This window comes from Catharus ustulatus, chromosome 3, assembly GCF_009819885.2.
Source record: "Catharus ustulatus isolate bCatUst1 chromosome 3, bCatUst1.pri.v2, whole genome shotgun sequence".
NCBI lineage: Eukaryota > Metazoa > Chordata > Aves > Passeriformes > Turdidae > Catharus > Catharus ustulatus.
The window spans coordinates 112,223-134,676 of record NC_046223.1 but is presented as its reverse complement, the minus strand read 5'-3'; the positions used below and the strand labels follow the sequence as shown (position 1 = coordinate 134,676).

Below are 22,454 nucleotides of genomic sequence, written 5' to 3'. Positions count from 1 at the left end.
TGGCCGGCCCAGGTTCTGGAGCCCGGCAGGCGCGGACAGGAGGGCGGGAGTGGCTGTGCTGGGCTGTCCTGTGCCCGTGCAGGTGGCAGAGATCCCCGCTGTGTGCCAGCCACAGCGCCAGGGCGCCCAGCAGAGTGATGACAACCAAGAGGGCTCGCTCAGGGCCGGGCAGAAGGGCGGGTGGGGCGATGGGTGCGAAGGAGCGATGCCCAGAGGGGGCGATGCCCGGAGGGGGTGATGCCCAGAGGGGGCGATGCCCAGAGGGGGCGACGCCCAGCAGAGGAGATGCCCAGCCAGCCCACCAGCAGCGAGGCGGGGCCGAGCCGCGCGGTCCCGCCCGGTCCCGCCCGCTCTGGGCGGGCGGAGGCGGCGCTGCGTTGCCCGGCGGGGCTCGGCGCGGCGCGGGGAGCGGTCGGAGCGCAGCGGAGCGGCCGCGATGGGCGCCCCGGGCTCGGCGGTGGAGCGGCGGCGGCCGCGGCGGCGGCGGGGGCAGGTGCTGCGGGGACAGCTGTGCGCGCTGGCCGCGCTGGCCCTGCTGCTGGCCGGCTGCGCGGCCGGGCGCGGCGGTGAGTGCGGGGCGATGGCGGGGCCGGGGCTGCCGCGGGGTCCGCCCGAGCCGGGGCCCTGCGAGCCCGGGGGCGGCCCCGGCAGCGGAGCGAAACTTGGCGGGGCCGGGCGTGCGGCGGGGCGGAGCGGGGCCCGACCGGCACGGGGTCCCGCGGGTGCGGAGCTCGGAGCGCGGAGCTCGGAGCCGGGAACGCGGAGCCCGGAGCGCGGAGCTCCGAGCCCAGCCGTGCTGTGGGGCCGCGGCGCTCGGTCGGTGCCGCCGTGCGGGGCTCCCTGCCTTCCGCGCTCCGGTTCGCGTTGTTGGTTCGCGGAGCCGTGGATGTCAGCAGGGTTTAGGAAAGGTTTATTTGCCTTTAAGGAAAGAGGAGCGTACGCCTCCGTGACTCGAATTTGCTTTTTGAATAAACAGACGTGTCTGAAGGGTTTCACGGTGTCCAGCATGGTGTGAGGAATGCTCTCATGTTCGGGGAAGAGCACAAACACCAGCGGCGGCTTGAACGCAGGGTTTCTTGTGGAGTGTAATGATGCTGGGATGCGTTTTTGAGAGTCGGGACTCTTACGGCCTCGATGTGATAAATTGTCTTTTTCTTGTTGTTTTGGGGGTTTTTTTTGAGGGTTTTTTTGGGGTTTTTTTTGTTGGTTTATTTTTTTTTTACAATGTCTTCTAAAACTTAGGCTTTTTCTCACAAACGTGGTGATTGCTTCCAGGAAAAACGTGAGCGTTGTTGTAGGTAATCAGGAGTTTGTGCATGTGCGCAGGTGTGTTGAATTCTGTCTGCACGAAGGCGCAGGTGTGTGACCCCAATATCCGTCCTTCCTTCAGCTGGGGCTCAGAGATTGCCGGGGAGCGGGGCTGTGGTGCTGGGGCCACACCTGTGCTCCCTTCCCATCAGTGGGAAGGTGATCCGTGTCCGCCCGAGCAGACTGGCTGCCTGTGCCACACAAAATATCAATAGATGTTGTGGCAGGGTGATTTTCGCACCCGTTTTAGGCGGGTGCGGAGTGCGCTCGTTGCCGTGCCAGGTTTGGGGTGCCTGCTGTGCAGAGCAGCTCCATCTGCTGTGAGCGCCGGTGCCACAGGTGTGCCTGTGCTCCGCCCGAGCTGCCCAGGTGCTCCCCAGCAGCCGATTCGTCTAAAGCTGCTGTGCTCGGTTTGGGAGCCTGGCTGTGCCGGGATCAGTTTGCCCGGAGCTCGTCTCAGAGGTGAGGAGCCGTGCGGGGCCGGGAGTGATGGGGCGAGCAGTCGGGTCACAGGTGGGGATTTTCCACGGATGCACCCAGCATCGGTCTGTGTTGTGCTCAGGAGGTGGGGAGGTGTGATTCTGTGTAGCTGTTGCACGTTGTTCCCACGTTTAGGATCCAGCGCAAACTTTGGACTAGGCTGAGGCGCTTTGGTGGCGCCTCTGTCTCCGCTGTTGGAGGCAGGAGGCTCCGGGGTGGCTGTCACTGTGTGCATGTGGCACATGCAGCCCTGGCATCCTCGGTGGCAGAGGGACCCGTGGCAGCGTGAGGCTGTTCCTGTGATCTCTGTATTGCACAAGGATCGAGCTCTGGGGAATGGACGCGGTGCTAGGCAGAAACCCGGGTTCACACGGTTTGTCTGGGATCTGGTCACACAGATGCGGTGCCGCTTTCTCCCTTGCTGGCAGTGTGAGTCTGTGGTTGTGCTCTGGCTTTCGGGAGGTCAGTGGTGAGTGAGAGGTGTAACTGAGCCCAAACACCCCGTGCAGAAAGGCTCCAACAAGGTGTGAGGTTGGGTTTATTTTTTTTTTTCCCCTTCTTTATCCCCCCCCATCAGTCTGACTCGAATTCCTTATTCTAAAGGGAGGGAGGAGTGGAGACTTTGGTTATATGAGACCATCTTCTAAATTGTAATGATTCAGGTTTTTCAAGGAAGGCTTCTGAGTCAGGCCTTTTACCAGTTTGCCGTCACGGACAGCAGAAATAGCAGGGGCATCAGTCAGGGGGGTTTTTCTCTTCTTTGTGCCTCTCTTTGGCAGGGTGGTGAGGAAAAGCTGGGTCTGATTGTGCAGCCCTTACTCACAGGGATGGGCACTTCCATGCACATGGAGTTGCCTGCGTGATTCAGGTGTGGAAGAGCGGGGTTTGTGCTAAGTCTTGTTTTAACTTGACGGGAGCGGAGCGCTCAGGATGGTGCAGCCGGGCCTGGCGGATGCGTTGTGACTGGCTCTGGGATTTACCCCAGACACAGACACAGAGCCGGGGCTGTCCGCACAGGAATGGGGTTCGCCCGCTCCTCGTGGGCTGCGGTGTGTTGGAAGCATCCGTGTCGTGAAAACAGGGTCAGAAAGGCTCTGAGCAATCCTGGGTGCCGAGATGAGGGACGGGGAGCAGAGATCCTGGGCACGTCCGCCTCCGCTCCCTGGGCTGGATGGAGGAGCTGGAGGCCGGAGCGAGACGGGCCGGCATGGGCCCGGCCCGGCCGGAGTGATGCGGGCCGCAGTGGACCAGGCTGGGGTGACACGGGCCGCAATGGACCAGGCTGGGGTGACACGGGCCGCAATGGACCAGGCTGGAGCGGGGCGGGCCGCAATGGACCAGGCTGGAGTGACACGGGCCGCAATAGACCAGGCTGGGGTGACACGGGCCGCAATGGACCAGGCTGGAGTGACACGGGCTGCAATAGACCAGGCTGGAGTGGGGCGGGCCGCAATGGACCAGGCTGGGGTGGGGCGGGCCGCAATGGACCAGGCTGGAGTGGGGCGGGCCGCAATAGACCAGACTAGAGTGGGGCGGGCCGCAATAGACCAGGCTTGGAGTAAGGCGGGCCGCAATGGACCAGGCTGGAGTGGGGCGGGCCGCAATGGACCAGGCTGGGGTGACACGGGCCGCAATGGACCAGACTGGAGTGACACGGGCCGCAATGGACCAGGCAGGGGTGACACGGGCCGCAATAGACCAGGCTGGATTTAGGCGAGCTGCAATGGACCAGGCTGGAGTGGGGCGGGCCGCAATGGACCAGGCTGGAGTGGGGCGGGCCGCAATGGACCAGGCAGGGGTGACACGGGCCGCAATGGACCAGGCAGGGGTGACACGGGCCGCAATGGACCAGGCAGGGGTGACACGGGCCGCAATAGACCAGGCTGGATTTAGGCGAGCTGCAATGGACCAGGCTGGAGTGGGGCGGGCCGCAATAGACCAGGCTGGAGTGGGGCGGGCTGCAATGGACCAGGCTGGATTTAGGCGAGCTGCAATGGACCAGGCTGGAGTGGGGCGGGCCGCAATAGACCAGGCTGGAGTGGGGCGGGCCGCAATAGACCAGGCTGGATTTAGGCGAGCTGCAATGGACCAGGCTGCAATGAGCCACGCGGGCTGCTCGCCCCTGCCCGCTCTGTCACGGGCCCCACCTCAAAGGGCTTTTCCTTGCGGATCTCCTTACTGCCAAAACAACACTGAGGAGTCATGGTGGGGCAGATCCCCGTCCTCTAGCTGGGAGTTAAAGCGAAAACTCCCTGATTTCGTTTGGGTGTTTTGGTTCGTGCGGACCGAGAAACCCAAACCGCGCTTTGGAGGTCATGCAATAAAAGCACTAAAACATTTGTTTTCATCACCTCTTGAGCAGGGTGTAATCCAAGCTTCAGTGTGAGCAATCCCAGCCCAGATGTATTGCTGGAATCGTTGGACCCCTGGATGTGGGAATTTACCCTCACAAACTCGGGAGAGGCATCAGGCCAGAGCGTGGTATGTGACCTCTTTGGCAGGGAGCGTGTTTGGCCTTGCAGGAAATGACTTGTTCATTTATTTAGTGCTTGTTCAAGGTTCTGTACCGACAGCTGGCTGAGACTGAGCCCTTGTGTGCAGCAGGGATGGGACTCGCTGGCAGGGGTGAGGATTTGGGATGCTCAGGAGCGCTGGCTCCAGCAGGGTGTGAGGGCAGAGCACTGCTGGCTGCCCAAGCTGCTCAGCAACAGAGAGAATACCAGTCTCGGAGCTGCAGAAAGGCTCAGCAGTTCAGAAGCATCCTCAGGATGTTCCTTTGGCCCGAGAGAGCCCTTGGTGGTGGCTGTGGTCAGGGCAGCAGAGCTTGTGAGGAGGTGGGCATGGCTGGTTCTGTTCCAGCCCTTTGCTAGCACTTCCCTCCTAATCTTCAGTAGTCCCTACCTAGAAAAGGCAGGCTGGTCACACTGTCCCGTTCTTTGGTCAGATCCTCAAAAGACTCAGCTGAACCTGTCAGATCGACATGTGGCAGGTATTTGTGCCTGCATCCTCTCGTGAGGATACTGACATTGAAAAGGTCTGTTCAGGTGTTGGATGGGGTATTTTAGGAGATCAGCATCCAGCCCTGCTATTGGAAAACTCTCCTCACCCTGGACCCGACCTGCTTCTAGGTGTTAGCCTGTCCCAGGATACTTCACTCGGTTTTGCTGTTCTTTAAGTTAAAGGCAACTCTCTGGTAGCTAGGAAGATCATTGGGATTTTTCTGGTTTCTGTTCTTTGGAGAGGTTGAAGGTCACCCCTTCTGGATTTCCTGTCCACGAGCATAGAAAATTTAGTTTTCATAAAGCCTTCCCTAATACAAAACCTGAAGAAAACAGCCAGGTTTCTGTGCCTGACGACTTTAAAGTTTTATGTTTTGGAGTGAAAGCCTGCAGGAGTGCAGGTCTGAGGGGTGCACCTCAGGGTCCAGTGCAGCATCTTTTGAAGTTGTGCTGTGTGGTGGAGGGAGCTGCACCGTACTGTGCTCTGTCCTGCTGCCTCCACAGCCCGCAGCCAGGCAGCTGTGCATTTAATGAAAAATTAAACAGTTTCGAGTTTTTGCTCTTTTTCTAGACTTGCCTTCCTTGCCCTTCTCTGGAGCGGGCTTTGGAGGGCACTGGGGATGTTCAAAGCTTTGTTTGCTCTGGGTTTTAGCAGCAGCAACCCAGTCAGACCCATGCCAAGAGCCGCTGGTAACCTCATCCTAACTGTTCCACTCCTGTGGCTTTCTGGGCACGAGCAGTGGGGCATGCCCAGCTCTCTGGGATCTGGAGCAGTGCAGCTGCCAGGATAGGGAGATGGGATGAGCCGGCTGTGCCCAGGAAGTTGGGAGGGCTGGATTTCAGCTTAGTGCTCAGGTTTAGAAATCAAGTGGGTACCATCTCTAGATGCTAAGCTTGTCTTTAGAAGCAGGCTGAGATGAGAAGACTCTGGAAGTAACAGGATTTCCCAGTGTGATTGATTGTGGGAGGGAAAAGAAGGAAAGGCAGTGGGACAGGATGTTGCATCCAGCAGAAAGGACTGGACTCCAGGCTGGATTAAACACTGAAGCTTGATGTGAACTAGCGGTGTTTAAACTGGGTTTTGCTTGCTGTGTTTCTTTTTGGTTTGTTTGTGGGGTTTTGTTTTGTTTTTCTTTTTAGGTTTGGTGTTTTGGTGTTTTTTTTTTTGTGCGGGTGGGGCTGGTTTTTTGTGTTCTTGGGACTAGGAGCATTGTACCAAGGACTCCAGGGAAAGGTCCTGGGTCTTGTCCTTCTGGAAAAAGGGAGGCATTGAAGAGGAGTCCAGATGTGGTGTCCAGGGAGAAAGCTGTGTGAGACAGTTCTTGCTGGGACTTGATTTGCCTTTTATGGACTTTTTTGGCTAGCAGGGAATGTCATCTGCCTCTAAGCCTTGCCTGTGGGAAGCAGATGGTCCCCAGGTCCTGGCTGGGAGCTGGGGATGGGCTGGGGGAGACAGGAGCAGGGTGTGTGTGCTCCTGTGCCTCCTGCCCCACGCTGTCCTGCTCAGCTCTGCCAGGCACAGCTCCTGTGCCCCTGGGGAGGGAGTGTGTGTGGGGAAGGGGAAATACCTTCCTTTGGTAGGGGAAGAACTCTCCTGGGCACAGAGGAATGTCAGGTGGGGCGTGGAGGCATGGATTTGGTTGTTGGGGGCGTTGCTGTGCCCGAGGTGTGGGAAGTGGCTGGGATGCACAGCCTCGCTGCTCCTCCGTGGTGTGTGCAGAGCCTCAGCCCAGGTCTGGGCTTGTGGCCACGGGCAGCCAGGCCACAGACAACGCTTGGCTTGCAACCTGTGAAGTGCTGGGGCCATTCCTCAGCCCAGCCCTGCCAGGGACAAGGGGTGAGCAAGTGTACGAGGGAGGGAAACTGAGGCATCATGGGGTTCTGCAGTCAGCAGTGGCAGGTCCCCAGGTGGAGCTGAGGTCCCCAATGTCCTGCCCTGTCCCTGTGGATGATTCCTGGGAGGTGTACCGTGTCCCCGTGGTGGCTGAGGGATTGCAGTCTCTGTGCCAGGAGTGTTTGGGCAGTGCTGAGCCCCAAAGGAACCTGAACCCTAAAGGGAGCGTTGCTGTGCCAGGGCTCATCTTCAGTGTGTGCTCCAGCAGCAGGCACCACCTCTCCAATGAGAACTGCAAACAGATTTTAGTGACTCCATGGGGAAAGAGCCTGCTGAAGTGCAGGAAAAGAATCTTTTGGCTATGCAAGCCAGAAACATGCTAACTGAGCTGCAAACAACTGGAGGGTCTGCTATTGAAATCATCCTCATTCAGAGATAGACTCAGCTGGCTTTTTTCCCTAAGATGGCCAGAACATCCTGCCACATAAAGCAGGAGGAGAAGCGAGCCTTACATGGACATTGCTTTTTCCTCTGACAGGACCTGCTCTGCAGTTCTCAGCGCACCTCTGCGTGGCAGGTGATTTGTGTGTTGTTGAGAGGACAGGGGCAGGAAGAAACTCTTGTAAGTGAGCATTGCCTGTGCTGGGACAGTGCAGAAATTCACTTTGAGGGAAACTGGGCCAAGGCAGGGGCAGCCTGTTGGGCAGGACCCACCAGCTGTACTCACAGCAAGGTGCTCTGCACTCTGGCTGGGACAGCAGGGACATGCCAGGGGAGGCAGACTGCCCTTGGAAACACCCTCAAACTGGTTGGCTTTGCTGCTGGCTGTTAAGAGTAAAACAAATTGGGTTTCACGATCTTTGGATTTGTTCTTGCACCAGATCAGAGGGGGCAGCAAATCAAACTTGTTCAGAAGGAGTTGTCCACAGGAGTAACTGAGTGATGTCAAAGCCTCTTGGGTGAAGAAATGATCCCAAGGCAGGTTGCAGGGGTGCCTGTCTCCATAGTAGAGGTGATCCAGCCCTCTGAGCATCTCCTCTGGACTCCATCCCTCCATCCCTCCATCCCTCCATCCCTCCATCCCTCCATCCCTCCATCCCTCCATCCCTCCATCCCTCCATCCCTCCATCCCTCCATCCCTCCATCCCTCCATCCCTCCATCCCTCCATCCCTCCATCCCTCCATCCCTCCATCCCTCCATCCCTCCATCCCTCCATCCCTCCATCCCTCCATCCCTCCATCCCTCCATCCCTCCATCCCTCCATCCCTCCATCCCTCCATCCCTCCATCCCTCCCTGGAGCTTGATTCCAGGCAGGATCTCACCAGAGCACAGGAGTGCTTTCAAAGCCTTGCTCATGGGGCTGTTTTTAAAAACTCCCCCAAAACCAGAGCAGGCTTTGTGTTTCATTTTGTGAGAACTGTGTGCTGTACAAGGGGAGTTCTGAGTTCTGTCCCCCCCGTGTCCCTGGGGCCTGGGGTGGCAGAGCTGCTCAGGACAGGCACACAGGAGCCGGGGGCTCTGGGGCTGGCAGCTCCAATTGTTTAAATTGGCTGCGGTGGCACGGTGCCAGCTGACACCAGCTGAGAATCTGGACAGAACAACTTGTCCAAGGTCACCTCACGGGCTGAGAGCAGAGCAGTGAATTAAACCCGGGTCTGCAGAGTCTCACTTCGGAGTAAATAAAGAATTACTCGCCATGTCTTGGAGGGTCTGCCTGTCTTAAAGCCTTATAAAGGAAGGACAGCATCAGACACTTGATTCTGCTGTGATGTGGAGCACTATCCTTTGTTCCAGGACCTCTGGTTAAAAATAGAAGGGTTTTTTTCCCTCTATAGCATTATTTATTTCCTAGAAACACTGTGGAGCATTCCAGGCTGGCTTCACTTCTCAGGGGAGGGCAGGGTGCTGCTGTGCTGCTCAGGACTGGTGCCTGCTGCCTCTGTGCTGCCTTTTCCAGCGGGTAGGGAACGTTCCCAGGTGGGAGAAGTAAGTGTAGGTACCACCTTGGACATCCACAGCATCTCCTTTAGGGACAGGCTGCCTTTTTAGGGATCTGCTAAGGAGCCTCTCCAAGCTCCAGCCAAGCCTTAGCAGGGATCTGCCTTAAGGTTCCAGCAGCCTTGTGCTCCTGGGCCACCCTGGTGAGGGCCAGTCCAAAGTCTGCTGAGACCAGGGATGGTTTTTGTTAGTTTTCTGTCTTGATCTGTGGTTTATGATCACGATCTGTGATTTATGTGGGGCTTCCTGGTTGTCTCCAGAGAGGTTTTCTCTTGTATTTTTTTCTGTTTTCCTTTTTTAAAAAGTTGTTTTTGGTCACTATTGTGTTGGTTTGGGTGTGGGAGAGGGAACAAGATTTGTGTTGTGGATATGTAGTGGATGTCGTGGCAGGGATCTGTGGCAGGACAGGGATTACTTTTCCAGGTGCAGTTTTAACTGGAATGTGCCTGGCTCCTGCTCTGTGATTCCCAAGGTGCTTGGCCACGTCCTTCTCTTCCCTGACTGCCAGATTGATTTCTAGATATGTTTGCTTACCTCTAATAAATACGAGGAAGAGATGTCCTGAGGCTTCTATATATGTATGTGTCTGTAATTAAGGTAGGATTAATTGCACTAAAATTGTGTTTAAAGGCCTGTTATGAGATCAACAGATAGGAGCATGGGATAAAATGCATAATGAATACATTATGTTATAAATAATGGACACAGCCAGTGCACTGGCATCCCTGAAAGGTAATAGCTCTTTCAATATTTGATTAAGTGGGTACCTGAGGGAAAACACTGTCTGTCACTCAGGTGATTTCCAGCTTGGCTTGGAGGCGCATGGATGAGTCTGGAGGAGGACAGGACCCCTGTGCAGTGGTGCCAGAGGGGTGTGGGACCAGGCTGGGATCCTCTGGGCTGCTCCCTCCTGCTCTTGGAGCCCATCTGCCTGTGGCAGCTCCATGCCAGAGCCATTTGCTGGCCAGTGGCAGGAGCAGGCACCTGCAGCCTCTGGAGCACCTTGGAGTCCCATGGCAATTCCCAGTTCATTCCTGGGAGCCGAGTCCCACGGGTGTCAGGAGCTCAGTTTGCTGGGCAGGGAGCACAGCATCATCACAGACCAGCAGCTGTTCTTGGCACTGACCAAAAACCATCTCAGGGGCTTTCTGAGCAGATTCAGGGAAAGGGGAATTCCTCCTGGAATTCCTGTGCCAGGCCTGGGCTCACACCTCTGCCCCAGCTGCTCTCCACACTCCTGTCCCACTGTGTTTTATCCCTGTCCTGTCCCACTGTGTGTTATCCCTGTCCTGCAGCTCTGCCCTGCCTGGTCAGGGCTGGCTGGCAGTGGATTTTCCCCTCACCTTAGGAGTGCTTTCAGGCAGTAAATCCAGACTTGGTGCTGAGCAGTGGGGTGAAACACCAGAGCCAGTGCCTTGTCCAGGGCTGGGACTCATCTCTGTTCCCCAGGTGCCATTCCAGAACTGAGAAAGCAGCAAATGACAGGGATTAAGCAAGTGCCAGTTACAGATGCATGTGGTGGTGTTGCAGGGAAACACAAGGGGAAAGGAGATGTGAGACAAAAGGACAGGAGAAACAGTCTTTTTAACTTGAAAAACATGTTGGTGTTGAAATTGGGCACAAAAACTCCCTTTTCCCTCGTGCTTGTTTGCTTTTTTTGCAAGATCCAGTTTTTTCTTCATCTTTTGTGGAGAAAGGCATGAAAAAAATCTCTTTGGTGATGTTTTGCCTATCATCAGAGATACCAGAGTGGGAGCCAGGCCTTATGACAGCTTTTCTTCCTTCCCTTTCTTTCCTGGGATGGGTGGCTTGTTTTCAGTGCCCCTTCCACTAGACCATGTTGCTCCAAGCCCTGTCCAGCCTGGCCTTGGACACTGACAGAATTCAGGCAAAGCTGCAAGAGTGTCACTTGTCATATTATTTAAGAATTTAACTGGGATAAAGTTGTGGTTTCCCTTTTTTTTTTTTTTGGGTTAAAGAGCTGCTGTGTTTCTTTCCCCAGCACATTTTTATGGTATTTTCAGACTAAATTTAATTCTGCAGAATTATATTTAGCTAGAAGTGTAAAAGGGAGCGAACCAACTTAAAATATTTTATTCCACTAAAAACATTTCATCTGACCCAAAACCGTCTCCCCTCCCACTGTGTCAGCTCAAAATTAGGAGAGCAGTACATAAATTCTGTATTTATGGGGGAAGGAGCAGCGGCTGTTCAGCACAAACCCCCCAATCAAACCCCAGGTATTTGAGATACAGGTTTTATTTCACTGCTTTTTAGAAGATAAATGCCTTCTCCCAGGAGTTGGCTCTTTCTGTAACACGTTACCCAATCCTTCCCAGAAACAAGGGTCTGCTGCTCACAGCCAGGCTCTCATGTGCTGCCTTCCCAGCCTTGCAGGGTCATGATTTCCAGGTTCAGGCAGCCACAGCATCCTGGAAGGGTGCAGAGAGCAGCACTGGCACTGGTGGGAAGTCAGCTGGAGATGAATTCATGGCTGCTCTGCCTCTCCTCGCTGCCTGACACACTGAAGGGAAATTGGAATGGATGGTTTGGGTAGGGATGCCCCAGATGTGCAGCCACCTGTAGCACCCCCTCACTGCTGTGATTCCCTGCTTCTGTGAGCCCTTCTGGTGAGATGTTGGAAGGGGGGAACAATAAGCTTGGAATAATCAACAGATTTTGGCACAGCACAGTAGTGAACAAAGGACAGAATTTTATCTTCGCTTAGCTAAACTTGACTCTTGGGGATGTAGTAACCAGGGAGCTCTTGGGGAGCCTGTTACCTCTTGCAGGAACACTTTTCCATGCCCTGTGGAAGGCTCTGCTGTGTGAGGTGGTGCAGGCATTCACCTGGAGCTGGATCAGCCCTGAGTGTGATTTTGCCTGTGCTGGAGCCTTGCTTTGCTCTCAGGGTGGGAGCAGAGGCAGGCCCCAGCAGAACGCGTGAGGAAGTCTCGCTTCCAGAGGGTGGGCAGCTTTTCAGAGTTAAAATAAACCAAAAGTCACATTTTGCTGTTGCCATGAGAGCTGTGGAGCTGTTGTTGGACCTTCGGAGCGTGCTCTGCCCTCCCGACTCCAGCTGGGCTTTGTTGAGCAGTGCCGGGCTGGGAGGGGCAGGAGCTTCGTGGGGCCCTTCTGCATTTTTCCCTCTAGGTCAGGATGCATGGAAATACAGCTTGGAAATCGGGGTAAGGAGCAGGCTGCTTGTCAAAGCCAGGTGTAGGATTTCTGTGGCTTTTGTTGTTTGTTTGGGATTTGTTTCCCCCCGAGGATGCTCTATTTATGGTCCGTGCTGCTGATGATTTTGGAAGAAAAGCATCTCCCAAATCAGCCTAGGCAAAGCACTAATCCATTTACGCCGTGCTTATGCAATGCTGAGCTCAGAGCCTGTCTGCAGCAGGTCTGGTGGTCCAGGGGCTGCTGGACTCGTCCCTGGGGCTCTGGAGCAGGGCTGCAGCTCTTCCAGCAGGGCTCACTGCTCTGTCCCGAGGCTCCACACTACTGCTCTCTTCTTTCCTTCCTCTGAAATATTTCCCTGTTGTTTTAACTGCATGGACGTTTCAGGGAGACGGAGATAATTCAGCTGGTTGTGAAACCAACCCTCCAAAACCCAAAGCTAGCACCGTGAAAACAATGGATGAAAGGGACAGACGAGAGAGGAGGAAGGGCAGGCATATTTCGGAAAAGCTGTGCTGGTTTTGGCTCCGGCCAGCAGTTTGCATAGAAAGTAGTTTATTGTCAGCAAGAGCTGTGGATACCTGCCAGCTCTCAGAGCCCTGCCTGTGCAGCAGTGCTGTGTGCCAGGGAAAGGCCGTGGTGACAGAGCTGTCCCTTCTTCTGGGCCAGTCCCCTGGCCGTCAGCTCTTCCCTGCTCCAGTCCCCTGGCCTTCATCCCTTCCCTGCTCCAGTCCCCTGGCCGTCAGCTCTTCCCTGCTCCAGTCCCCTGGCCGTCAGCTCTTCCCTGCTCCAGTCCCCTGGCCGTCAGCTCTTCCCTGCTCCAGTCCCCTGCCCTTCATCTCTTCCCTGCTCCAGTCCCCTGCCCTTCATCTCTTCCCTGCTCCAGTCCCCTGCCCTTCATCTCTTCCCTGCTCCAGTCCCCTGGCCATCAGCTCTTCCCTGCTCCAGTCCCTGGCCGTCAGCTCTTCCCTGCTCCAGTCCCCTGGCCATCAGCTCTTCCCTACTCCAGTCCCCTGGCCGTCAGCTCTTCCCTGCTCCAGTCCCCTGGCCGTCAGCTCTTCCCTGCTCCAGTCCCCTGGCCGTCAGCTCTTCCCTGCTCCAGTCCCCTGGCCATCAGCTCTTCCCTGCTCCAGTCCCTGCCCTGCATCTCTTCCCTGCTCCATCTGGCTGCTCGTGAGCCTTTTCCATCTTTGCTGCCATTCTTCACCCCAGCATTGTTGAGCCAAGCCCTCCACTGCCGTGGATGAGTTTCTTCTCCTCTTCCAGAGCTGGGTTTGGGTGCTCTTGTCTCATTTGGCTGTTTCCCCTGTCCCAGGGGACCCCCACCTCCACACCAGCCTGCTCTGTGCCCTGCAGGAGCTGGGTGTCTGCTCCAAGGTCCTGCTGCTGTCCCGTTTTGTCAGGATTCCTGCTCCTTGCTGCTGAAAATGAATGCTCCTGTGAGCTCAGAGTGCAGTGGGGAACGTGTGGATGTTGTTCAGCGCTGTAAGGTGGTGTTCTTCGTGCTGGGAAGCGCAGCCAGGATGCATTTGGCTGTGTTTCTGCGGCACTGAGAGTTGTAAACTCCAACCAGAGCCATCTGGAACAGCGGGAGGAGCTCCTGAGTTCCCACGTGGGGATCTGGGTCACACACGGAGCCTTTCCAGGAGTGCTGAGATCGTGTCCAGTCAGTTCTTATTTCCACTCCACCTCTCTTTGGCGCTCATAACTGGGCCAGGTGAGCAGTGCTGCTGCCGAGGCTGTCCCCAGCAGGCTGCCAGCCCAGCCTGGCAGGGACAGAGCTCCCAGCAGGCTCCCACTCGTGTGCTCCCTGTCTCATGGAAAGGGACGCAGCCCCTGCAAGCCCTGCATTGTCTTGGTGCTGTTATGAAATGCAGGGCAGGCATGAAGACAGGGAAAAATGACTCATGTGCTTATTGTCCATGGGAATATCTCCGAGTAGAGCTCTCCAGAACCTGGGTTCTGAGTGTGTAATGTAAAACTGGTGCTGGGTAATTGGAGTTGTGGAAAATACCTTGTGGCGACGTTCGGTGCTTGAAAAAATAACCCGCTCGCTTTGAAATATGCCATGGTGCAGAACTTTGGGAAAACTCTGCATTGTACCAGAGCTTCAGAGGGTGTCACAGTATTTATTATTTTAGTATAAAGCCACCAGCTAGAACATTAATAAGAAAAGTGTTCCATCTGGCTTGCCCAAAACGGCACTGCAGCTGAGGCGGGATGTTTAGCAGTCTTTACCTCTTCTGGAAAAATGAAAAAAACTCTTTTTTTTTGTTTGAGGCTCCCATTAAAAGCCATCCAAGCCTGAATGACTGCAGCTGAGAAAGGAAACTCTTAGCTCTCTTCTTGTAAATTTTCCTGCTTTTCCTTGGGAAGAAGAGTTTGGCCATGGTGGTGGTGGCCTGGCAGCCATGCTGTGGGATGCTGTGGTTGAGGTGAGGTCCATGGTGCTCCTGCCAGCACCTGAAGCAGGGCAGGCCTTGAGCAGCCCCCACTGGACTGCCAGCACATGGGGAAGCCACAGGGACCCTCTTGTGTCACCAAGTGTCCTTGTTAGCAAGGTTAAAATCTCAAGGTGTCCCTGTTTTCACAGGGAAATCCTTGGAAGGCCAAGGCTTTGCAAAAGGTTCCTCTCTGATTTCTGTTTTCTGTTGCCCTGTTGAGTGAAGCGTGTTTTGGAATGGAGATGGCCTGGGCAGGGTTTTGGGCTGCAGGTTGTGCAGCTTTTCCTGGTGTCAGTCACCCCATCGAGCTCGGCCATGGAGCAGCTCCGCTGCTCTTGACGCTCATTTCTGTCAGTGCTGGATGTAGCCTTTATAAACACTCCTACTGCCAAATTAAGCTTTTCCCCTTCCAAAGTCACCTTAGATGACTTTCTTCTTCTCTACCCCTCGCTTGGAAGAGTTTGCCATCCGAGCGAGGCAGAGGTTCTGCCGGAGCTCCGGGGCTGGGCAGTCCCTGTGTCCTCCCTCCCTCAAGCCACAGCTCCGTGCAGTGACACAGAAACATTGCCTGCTTGGAGAAGAGTTCCTCTGCTTTGAAAGCAGCTTCTACGTGGAACTGAAACTGCTTTGCTCAGGCACCAGAGTGTTTGTTGTTACGGGAGATCCCTGATGCTGCGTTCCGGCTTGCGCTCCTTCTTGGAAATCCGGTCTGCTTCCATCAGCTTAATCTTGCTGGTGCTCACAGACTGACAGCAAATTCCATTCTCTAGCGTTTGTAAAGCGTTGAAAGGACAAAGTGCTTGAAGCTTTAAGGGATGGCATTTGGTTTACCAAGGTGGATGGGTTTTTTGGCTGGGAAAGCAGGAGTGCTCCAGGCGGCCCGAGCAGATGCGGCTCTTCCCCCAGACATGCCCCCAGATGACCCCTGTGTCCTGGGGGCATTGGTCACAGTCACTGCTGGTGGCCTGGGGTGCAGCTTCCCAGGAGTGTTTCCCAAACATTCCCTCCATGCTGCTAGACACGGAGTGGCCTGAGCAGAGCAGGGTCTGGGCAAGGCACAGGAGTCTCAGCTCGGGCAACTCTCTCAACTGGGTGTGCCAGGGAACCCAGCAAAGGGTTGGGACCTGCAGAGAGCCTTTACCTCTGTCCTTAATCACCCCCTGAGGCATTAGCCCAAGATTTGAATCTCCATCCTGCTGCTTTTTTGCCTGTGATCTGTTTCCAGAGTAGTGGACAAAACTGGGAACAATTCAGAGGCCCTTGTGAGAGAGCCCATGCTCTGCTTGGTGGGAAGGAGATGGATGGGTGGGAGGAAACCCCTCTGAAATGCTGTTTTGTTACTGGAGGGTTGATTTGGTGTGTGGATACCTTCTGCCTTCTTTTAAAAGAAAATAGGAAGAGTTTTTTGTTCCTCCCTTGAATCTGAAGCAGCGTGGGAGGCATGGAGCTGACACATAAGCATGTGTGTCCAGCTGATGGGGCAGACATGGCATGTCCAGGGCTGACCAACCTCGTGCCAGGAATGCTGTGGGAGTCAATCAGCTGTCTTTGTTGACATGGCTAAAGCAGAGCTTCACTGAGCAGCACCAAGGCAAGGCTGAAGGGGAGAGCGGAGCAAGGCTTGAGTCAAAGGTAGTAAATGTAATGACAAAGCAGTGCCCCTCCTGTTCGGGGTATTTCTTGTTACTGGCAGCGTGGAGGTGTGGAAGTGAGTCAGAGGCGTGCTCTGGCTTCGCTCAGGTGCTGCCGGGTGGGAAAACAGAGATGCTCCTCCAGGATGAACTTGAGAAGGAAGTTCAGAGGAGCACACAAGGGATGAGGAGCTGCTGGCAGTACCCCCTCCAGGGCTCAGGTACACTGCCCTTCTAAGCCCAGGGGGCCCTGGGGTTTTGGAACTGCTGATGTCTTGGCTGCTCCAGGGGCTCAGGAGCGGGCTCAGGAGTGGCCTTTGCTCACTTGTGTGCTGCTCTTTCCCTGCAGGTTCCGACGCCCTGAGCCATTCCGTGGAGCACGGCGAGTGGAGCGGGCGGCAGCTCCTGCAGGCGCGCCAGCAGAACGGGACTGCTGTGCCCGAGCAGGGGGAGCAGCTCTACGTCAGGAACTGCACTGAGCCAGGTAGGAGGGAGACAATGCATCCATGAAAAAAGGAGAGCTGCCTCTAATTCCTCAGTCCTGCTCCCTCACACCTCTACTGCATAGACGTGCTCATTTTTAAGTCCATGAACGCTGCTTTTCACAGCAGAACTTGGATATAATTTCTTCAGGTTTTGGGGGGAGGAGGGGAAGGGTTTTTCTCTGTTCTTCAGGACTAATGTAGGTTACGTGCCCCAGGAGGAATTCTGACAAATACAGTTCTTGCTGCACTTCCCTGCCTATGTATTTTCCTCTGCTGTAATCCTTAATAACGTTTCTGGACAGATGGATGATTATGGTCTCTCTTAGATGGCAAAAACTTGTACAAAAATTCTTCCTGCTCAATTTCCACTTGTTTGCATGACTCTGGCACAGTGCAGACCCAGTCTCACATCAGCCCTGGCAGTAATATTCCCTGCCCTGTGCTCAGTACCTCAGCATCTGCTGTGTCACCACTGCAGCAGTTCCAGCTGTTCCTGCTGCCCTCACCAAACAGAGGGTCTGTGGGAAGCATGAGGGATTTTACTTGTGGTGTGTCCTTTTTTCAGGAAGAAAAACAGTAACTACAAGAACTACAAAGTACCTTGTGTTTTCTCAGGAGAGAGAAAGCAGAAATAGCTACATGTGTGAAATTACTGTTTCTTCTTGAAATTGTCATGATGTGACATTCCCTACTGATGCAAAGCTCTGCAGAAAGGAAGTGAAAGTACCAGAGTTAAGGTCCTGCGTGTGGTTCTGTCAGTTTTGTTTGGGTTTGTCATAGTGTGGATGTAAATCAAGTTGAGCAGTGTTGAGTGCTGTTGTGTTGGTGAGGCTGGCTGGCAGTCAGAGCGTTTGGGACAGTCCCAAATTGCAGTGTCTGGGAAGGTTACCTGTTGAGCTCAGTGGGCTGAGGGTGACCTGCAGTTCTGCTCAGCAAACAGCGAGTGCAGGAACCCCTCAGGGTGCTGTGGGTGACAGCTGGGATCCCCCAGCACAGGGAGCAGGGTGCTGGTAGCTGTGCTGTGGTGTTTGGAGCCTGGCCAGGAGCAGGGTGCCTCACATGCTGCTGCAGCCCTGGCAGAGGAGCTGGTGGAAGGACCCAGCACTGCAGCCCAGCAGAGGAGCTGATGGTGGCACAGCAGTCAGGCTCCCACCAGGCACGGCTGCCTTTCCCTTCCTCAAGGGCTGCTCAGGGAAATTGGGGCAGTTTGTGGTGCTGCTGAGCAGAATGCACGAGTGCTGCATAACCAGAGCCTGGGGGCCCGCTGTGACCTGGGAATCTGCAGAGCTGAAGCCTCCCCAGCATCCCCACGTGGCTCTGTGCTGGCCTCCAGGTGCTCCTCCCTCCTTCCCTGGGGCAGAGGGAAAGGCTGCCTGAAAATCAGGGTTTTTCTCCTGCTCACTTGCCAAGGGAACCTGTGCAAACACCTTGCAGCTAGTCGGGGGGGTGTTGTTTAAGAAGGCAGTTTTACCTCATCTGCAGGTGGAGGGAAGTGGAATGCCTCCTGCTGACCTGTGCTGGGGTGTTTTTCAGTGCCTGGTTTCTGTGCCGTGCTGGCAACGAGCACACCTTGATGTGCTGGGGGGAAGATCTGTGTCCTTTAGCTGCTGGGCTGATTGCAGGCTGGTTTGAATGTCTGCCATGACATTTGCCAACTGCTGCTTCCATTTCCTAATAGTTTATCCAGTGGCCTATCTAGCATCATTTCATCATCGGAACTGCTCCAGATAGTGGGGGTTTTGCTCACTTGTCCTCTGCAAAAAAACCCCAAAACTGTAGAAATATTAAAAGGGTGAAATTGGCTGAATCCAGCCTGAAACCTGTTTTTAGGATTTTTTTTTTGGTTGGTTTTTGGGTTTTTTGATGTTTTTCTGAGAATTGCTGGTCGAGGGCTCTGGTTGTGTTGGGTGCTTGTGGAAGCAGAAGCACAGAGCAGCCTGCTGTCTTTTCCGAGGAGCCTCTTGTCTCTTGTTGCTTGTCCCCTGACTGTCCAGCCCTGCAGTCAGAGCTGATTGTCCCTCCCTCTTGGAGTTTTAGCTCATGCAAAAGATGTCGAGGAGAGAGTGAGAATGACCTGTGTCAATTCAGACCAAGTGTCATTGACTCAGCCAGTCCCGTTGTGAAATGTGATTCACCCTCTGGAAGCCAGGAGAAAGGATTAGGCTGGTTTAATGTCGAGCTTTGGGTCAGGTCCCTGTGCTGCCAGAGCCAGAACTGATGGCTCCTAGTTGAGTCGATCAGCTGCAGGAGGGGACAGGCTCTGGGGCTGTCCCTGTGTCTGGAGGGTCGGGGTGGAGGTGCCACCCTCCCCAGACTGACTTGTGCTTCCTCTGAGGAGCTGTCATCGCCTGCCTTCCTCAGTAAGGCTGAAAATAAACTCACAGCCCTGCTTAAGTGTGCTGTTTTCAAGTCATTATCAGTAATAGCAGGAAACACTAGATTGCTGCAGGGACAAAAAGATCTCCCTGTGTTCATTTAGACCCTCAGGCATAAAAGTGCTTAAATTAAACACCCAAAGAGGTTTTTTTTGCAATTATTTTTAACATTTCCTCATCTTATTTCAAGAGCAATTTTCTCCTGTGTCAGTATTTGTGCAGGGAGTCACAGCTGATGGTGCTGTGATTTGCACAGGTAGCCCAGGCTGTGTCTTGGGAGCCCCTTTGGCACCAAACCATGAACCCAAACCCCCTCAGGCGGAGCTGAGCTTTGCTCCTTCCTTTCTGCACGTGCTGGGCTTCATGTGGTCTGAGTTCTGCTGGGCTGTCATGGCCAGAGTGCAGTCCAGGGAAATGCAGAGTTTAGGAAAGCCTTCTTCCCAAGCATGCTGTGCTTCCAGGTGGAGCATGCTGTGTGAGGAGTGATTTTGTGTTTTGTTCTCCTTTTCTTCCTTTTCCTCTTTGAACCTCGATCCAATTGAAAAGCAAAGTCGCCTTCCCTCAAGCAAAATTAATTTCATCCTAGCAAAATGAAAAGTAAAAATTTGTTCCTTGCCTTGCAGGTTGCCAAACCTTTCTTTCACTTGGGGGAACGTTAGAAAAATAAATTGCTGTAGTTTAGTAGCAAAATGTCCTCGAGGAATAGCAAAAAAGATGTTCTTCTCTCACTGAGCTATAAGTTTGGTGAATTTGACAGGACTTTGCTCAAACTTGTGCTTCCACACTCTGCTTCTTTTTGTCAACCTCAGACCTAAAGCGTCAGAAAACGAAAAACAAAAACATGGTTCTTTCTTCTGGGTCCTTGGACTTTTGTGCCTTCTGGGCCGGGCTTTTTTGTGGGACTGCTGGCTTGTAGGATCTCCTAGCCATGAGAGGTGGCCACAAGTGTTTTCTCCAGGATTTTCCAGCCATCCAGGGGGACAGCAGCCCAGGTGTGGCTGAGCTGAGCATCATCTGAGTGCCAGGGCAGGACCTGCTGTGTTTGACACAGGACTGTGCCTGGGCAGAGACAGAGGGGGAGAGCAGCTGGGTACCCAGAACTCTGAGCTCACCACCAAAACCATGCAGCTCCCTGGAGCACAGGGCACACGCAGGAGCACCGGGGTATTGCTGTGGCTGAAATTCCCATGGGATTGTGTGTGCACAATCCAGAGCCAGAGCTTTGGGGAGAGAAATGCCAGAAAGCTTGTGTGATGAAAATCCAGAGGTGGCAGTGCTGGTCCCCAGCCCATCCTTGCTGGGTTCTGCTGCATCCATGACACAAAAGCAGAACCTGTGCACTTGCTACTGCCACGGGAGGATGTTAGGGAGTCTGTCACAAGTTCAGCCCCATCTGCATGCTAACTCTGCAGTGGTGGAGTGGGGAAGCCCTGTGTCCTTTTTTATCATTATTTTTTCCCCTCTGGAGTAACTTTAAAACGCCCAAAAATTTTCTTGGGTTTTGGATTTATTTTGGCTCTTTGCCTCCATTACTCTTCTGTTTGTTCTTTGTATATGGAGGAATGAGGCTTGCTTCCTTGACCTTTTAGCGAGCTTGGGTTCCTCCTTTGGTTATTGTGCCTTGTGGAAAAGTCAGCAGAGAGGCTTAAAATACTGAAAAGGCACCCTTGCTTCCAAATCTTTAAATGCCTTTGCATTTAAAAGGTGTTAAGCAACAAAGCATGACTTGAGATGTGAATAAATATCACATTGTACCTCTCTGAACTGGGTTTTACTTCTCTGACACTTGAGGATGCCAGGCTGCTGCTGTGCATCGCTCTGGTAATCTGAGAAGGCTTCCATGAAGCCTGTGACCTGAATTTCTAAGCAGGCAGGGGAAAAAAAAAAAAAACCAAAATTGTCAAGTCAGACTTGCTCGTTTCTCTGGGAAGAAGGCACGCTTGGGTTTTCACATGCTGAGCATGGAAAGCAGTGCCAGTGCAGGGTTTTGGGCTGGCAGCTGGGGAGAGTCAGTGTGCTCCTCTTGTCTGGTGGCTCTGGCTGCCTGGGGATATTGCTGAGGTGCAGATGGCTGCTCACAGCTGCAATAACATCACAGCTATTGTGTGCCACATGTAGGTGTGCTAGGCTGGCCACATACCATAATAGTTCTCTCTATTTTTTTTTTTTTTGTACACCTGAATTATTTGCCTGGCATGGCAAACGCCAATTGTCCACTTAGCATTTAAAAATATATTGCTGCATTTTTGTGAAATGTCCTAATTCTCCCCAGGAAAATCTGTGCTGCTGTAAATTTTTGGTTGTTAAAAATTGAAAACTTGCACTACAAGAAATCTGGGGATGAAGTCATTTGCCTCAGTGCCTGTTGACCCCAGGCCATGCAGAATTTGTGACGTGTTTTTGTTGGGACAGAGTGAGGTTCCTGGTCAGATCAATGAATGACAGTGTCTTTCCTAAGCTATTTTGGAAGTTTCTCAGTGGTGCTAGAAGGGTTGAGGGGGTGAGCTTGATCACGTGGGAAGTCAGATCGAGTGGTTATCAGCACATGCTTTAAATTTTGGTGTGTCTGAGTATTCCACAGATGGAACATGGATGTGTAAACAGGGGCCTCGAGCATTAATTTAAGTTTCAGGGCTGAAAGCTGGTGTAGCTCTAGGATCCAGGACAAGCCTTTCTGAGAGTTCTGTTTTAAATTTGGTATTTTGGAGCTATTACTGCAAAGGAAGAAAAATAACATCTGGCCCCATGTTGCAAACTGTATTTTTGTTGCTTGTTTTTTGATTCTTGCCAGTAGTTAGTAGTTAAAAATCAAAAGGTCCAGATTTTCCACGAGTGTAAATTATTACTGGCTTCATTGACTTCATTGCGTTTACACAAAATTTGAACGACCAAGAATCAAATACAACATCCCAAGTCAGGTTTTAATACAGCCAGGATGGAGTTTTTATCATCTGCCATCTGCATTTTAAGCAGTGCTTAGTTGTATAGTTTTTATATGCAGACATGTGCGTAAATTCACTTATGCATGCACAGAATAATGGTTTCGTATTAATGCTGGAGCAGTTTGATGCAGTGCGCAGCAGTGGGTAAAATAAAAGTATTTAATTAAAATGCCCTTTTCCTGCAGACTGCATTAAAAGCAATCCCAGATTAGATACTGGCTGCCCATATGTGCAGCTCCTTTGTCATGTCCCTGCTGTTCCTGTTGGGAAGTTGAGAGGTGAGGGATGGTTCTTTCCCAAAGATCACAAGATTTTCCACGAGTGCTGCAGCGGGACTCAGAGCTCCCCTTTGGCCAGGCTCCTCAGGGTGGGTGTGATAAACCAGAGGAAGAGGGATCCCCCTCCTCTCCAGAGCTGTCTGTGACAGCAGGACACACTCCAGGCAGACAGAGGGAATAACAGACCAGGCTCCTTGGAGCATTCCCACCAGGCAGGCACCCCATGGTCAGCAGCGCAGAGAGCTGCTCCATGCTCTGGGCAGTGCCACAGCTTTGTGAGCTCACCACTGCTATGGCAGTGTGGCACTAACTTGGGTGAGGATCTGCCAGGAGCTCTCAAGGGTGTTGCACAGTCGTGGTTGTGCCTCTCTGCTGGAGGAGGAAATACTTTGGAATGAACCTTTCCTTGCTTTTCCTTGCATAGAAAAAGAGGTGGGATTAAAAGGAGTAGTCCTGAGCAGTGTCTGTAGCCAAGGCCAGTCCTGAGCCAGGGGGGGCTGT

General features: G+C 53.6%; 1 protein-coding gene across 3 annotated transcripts in view; it reads left to right on the top strand.

Annotated features, from left to right (window-relative positions):
- The first annotated feature begins 522 nt into the window (after positions 1–522).
- The window catches only part of SLC24A3 (solute carrier family 24 member 3), a 90,592-nt gene continuing 68,660 nt past the window's right edge, over positions 523–22,454 (top strand). For 2 of the 3 annotated variants that reach the window (XM_033056697.1, XM_033056696.1), the window contains exons 1-2: positions 16,043–16,094; positions 16,223–16,357. In XM_033056697.1, coding sequence (XP_032912588.1) covers positions 16,058–16,094; positions 16,223–16,357 — 172 coding nt within the window. In that variant the 5' untranslated portion in view covers positions 16,043–16,057. Of the gene's footprint in view, positions 567–16,042; positions 16,095–16,222; positions 16,358–22,454 lie in introns of those variants that run through there. The other variant, XM_033056698.1, reaches the window with a different exon arrangement.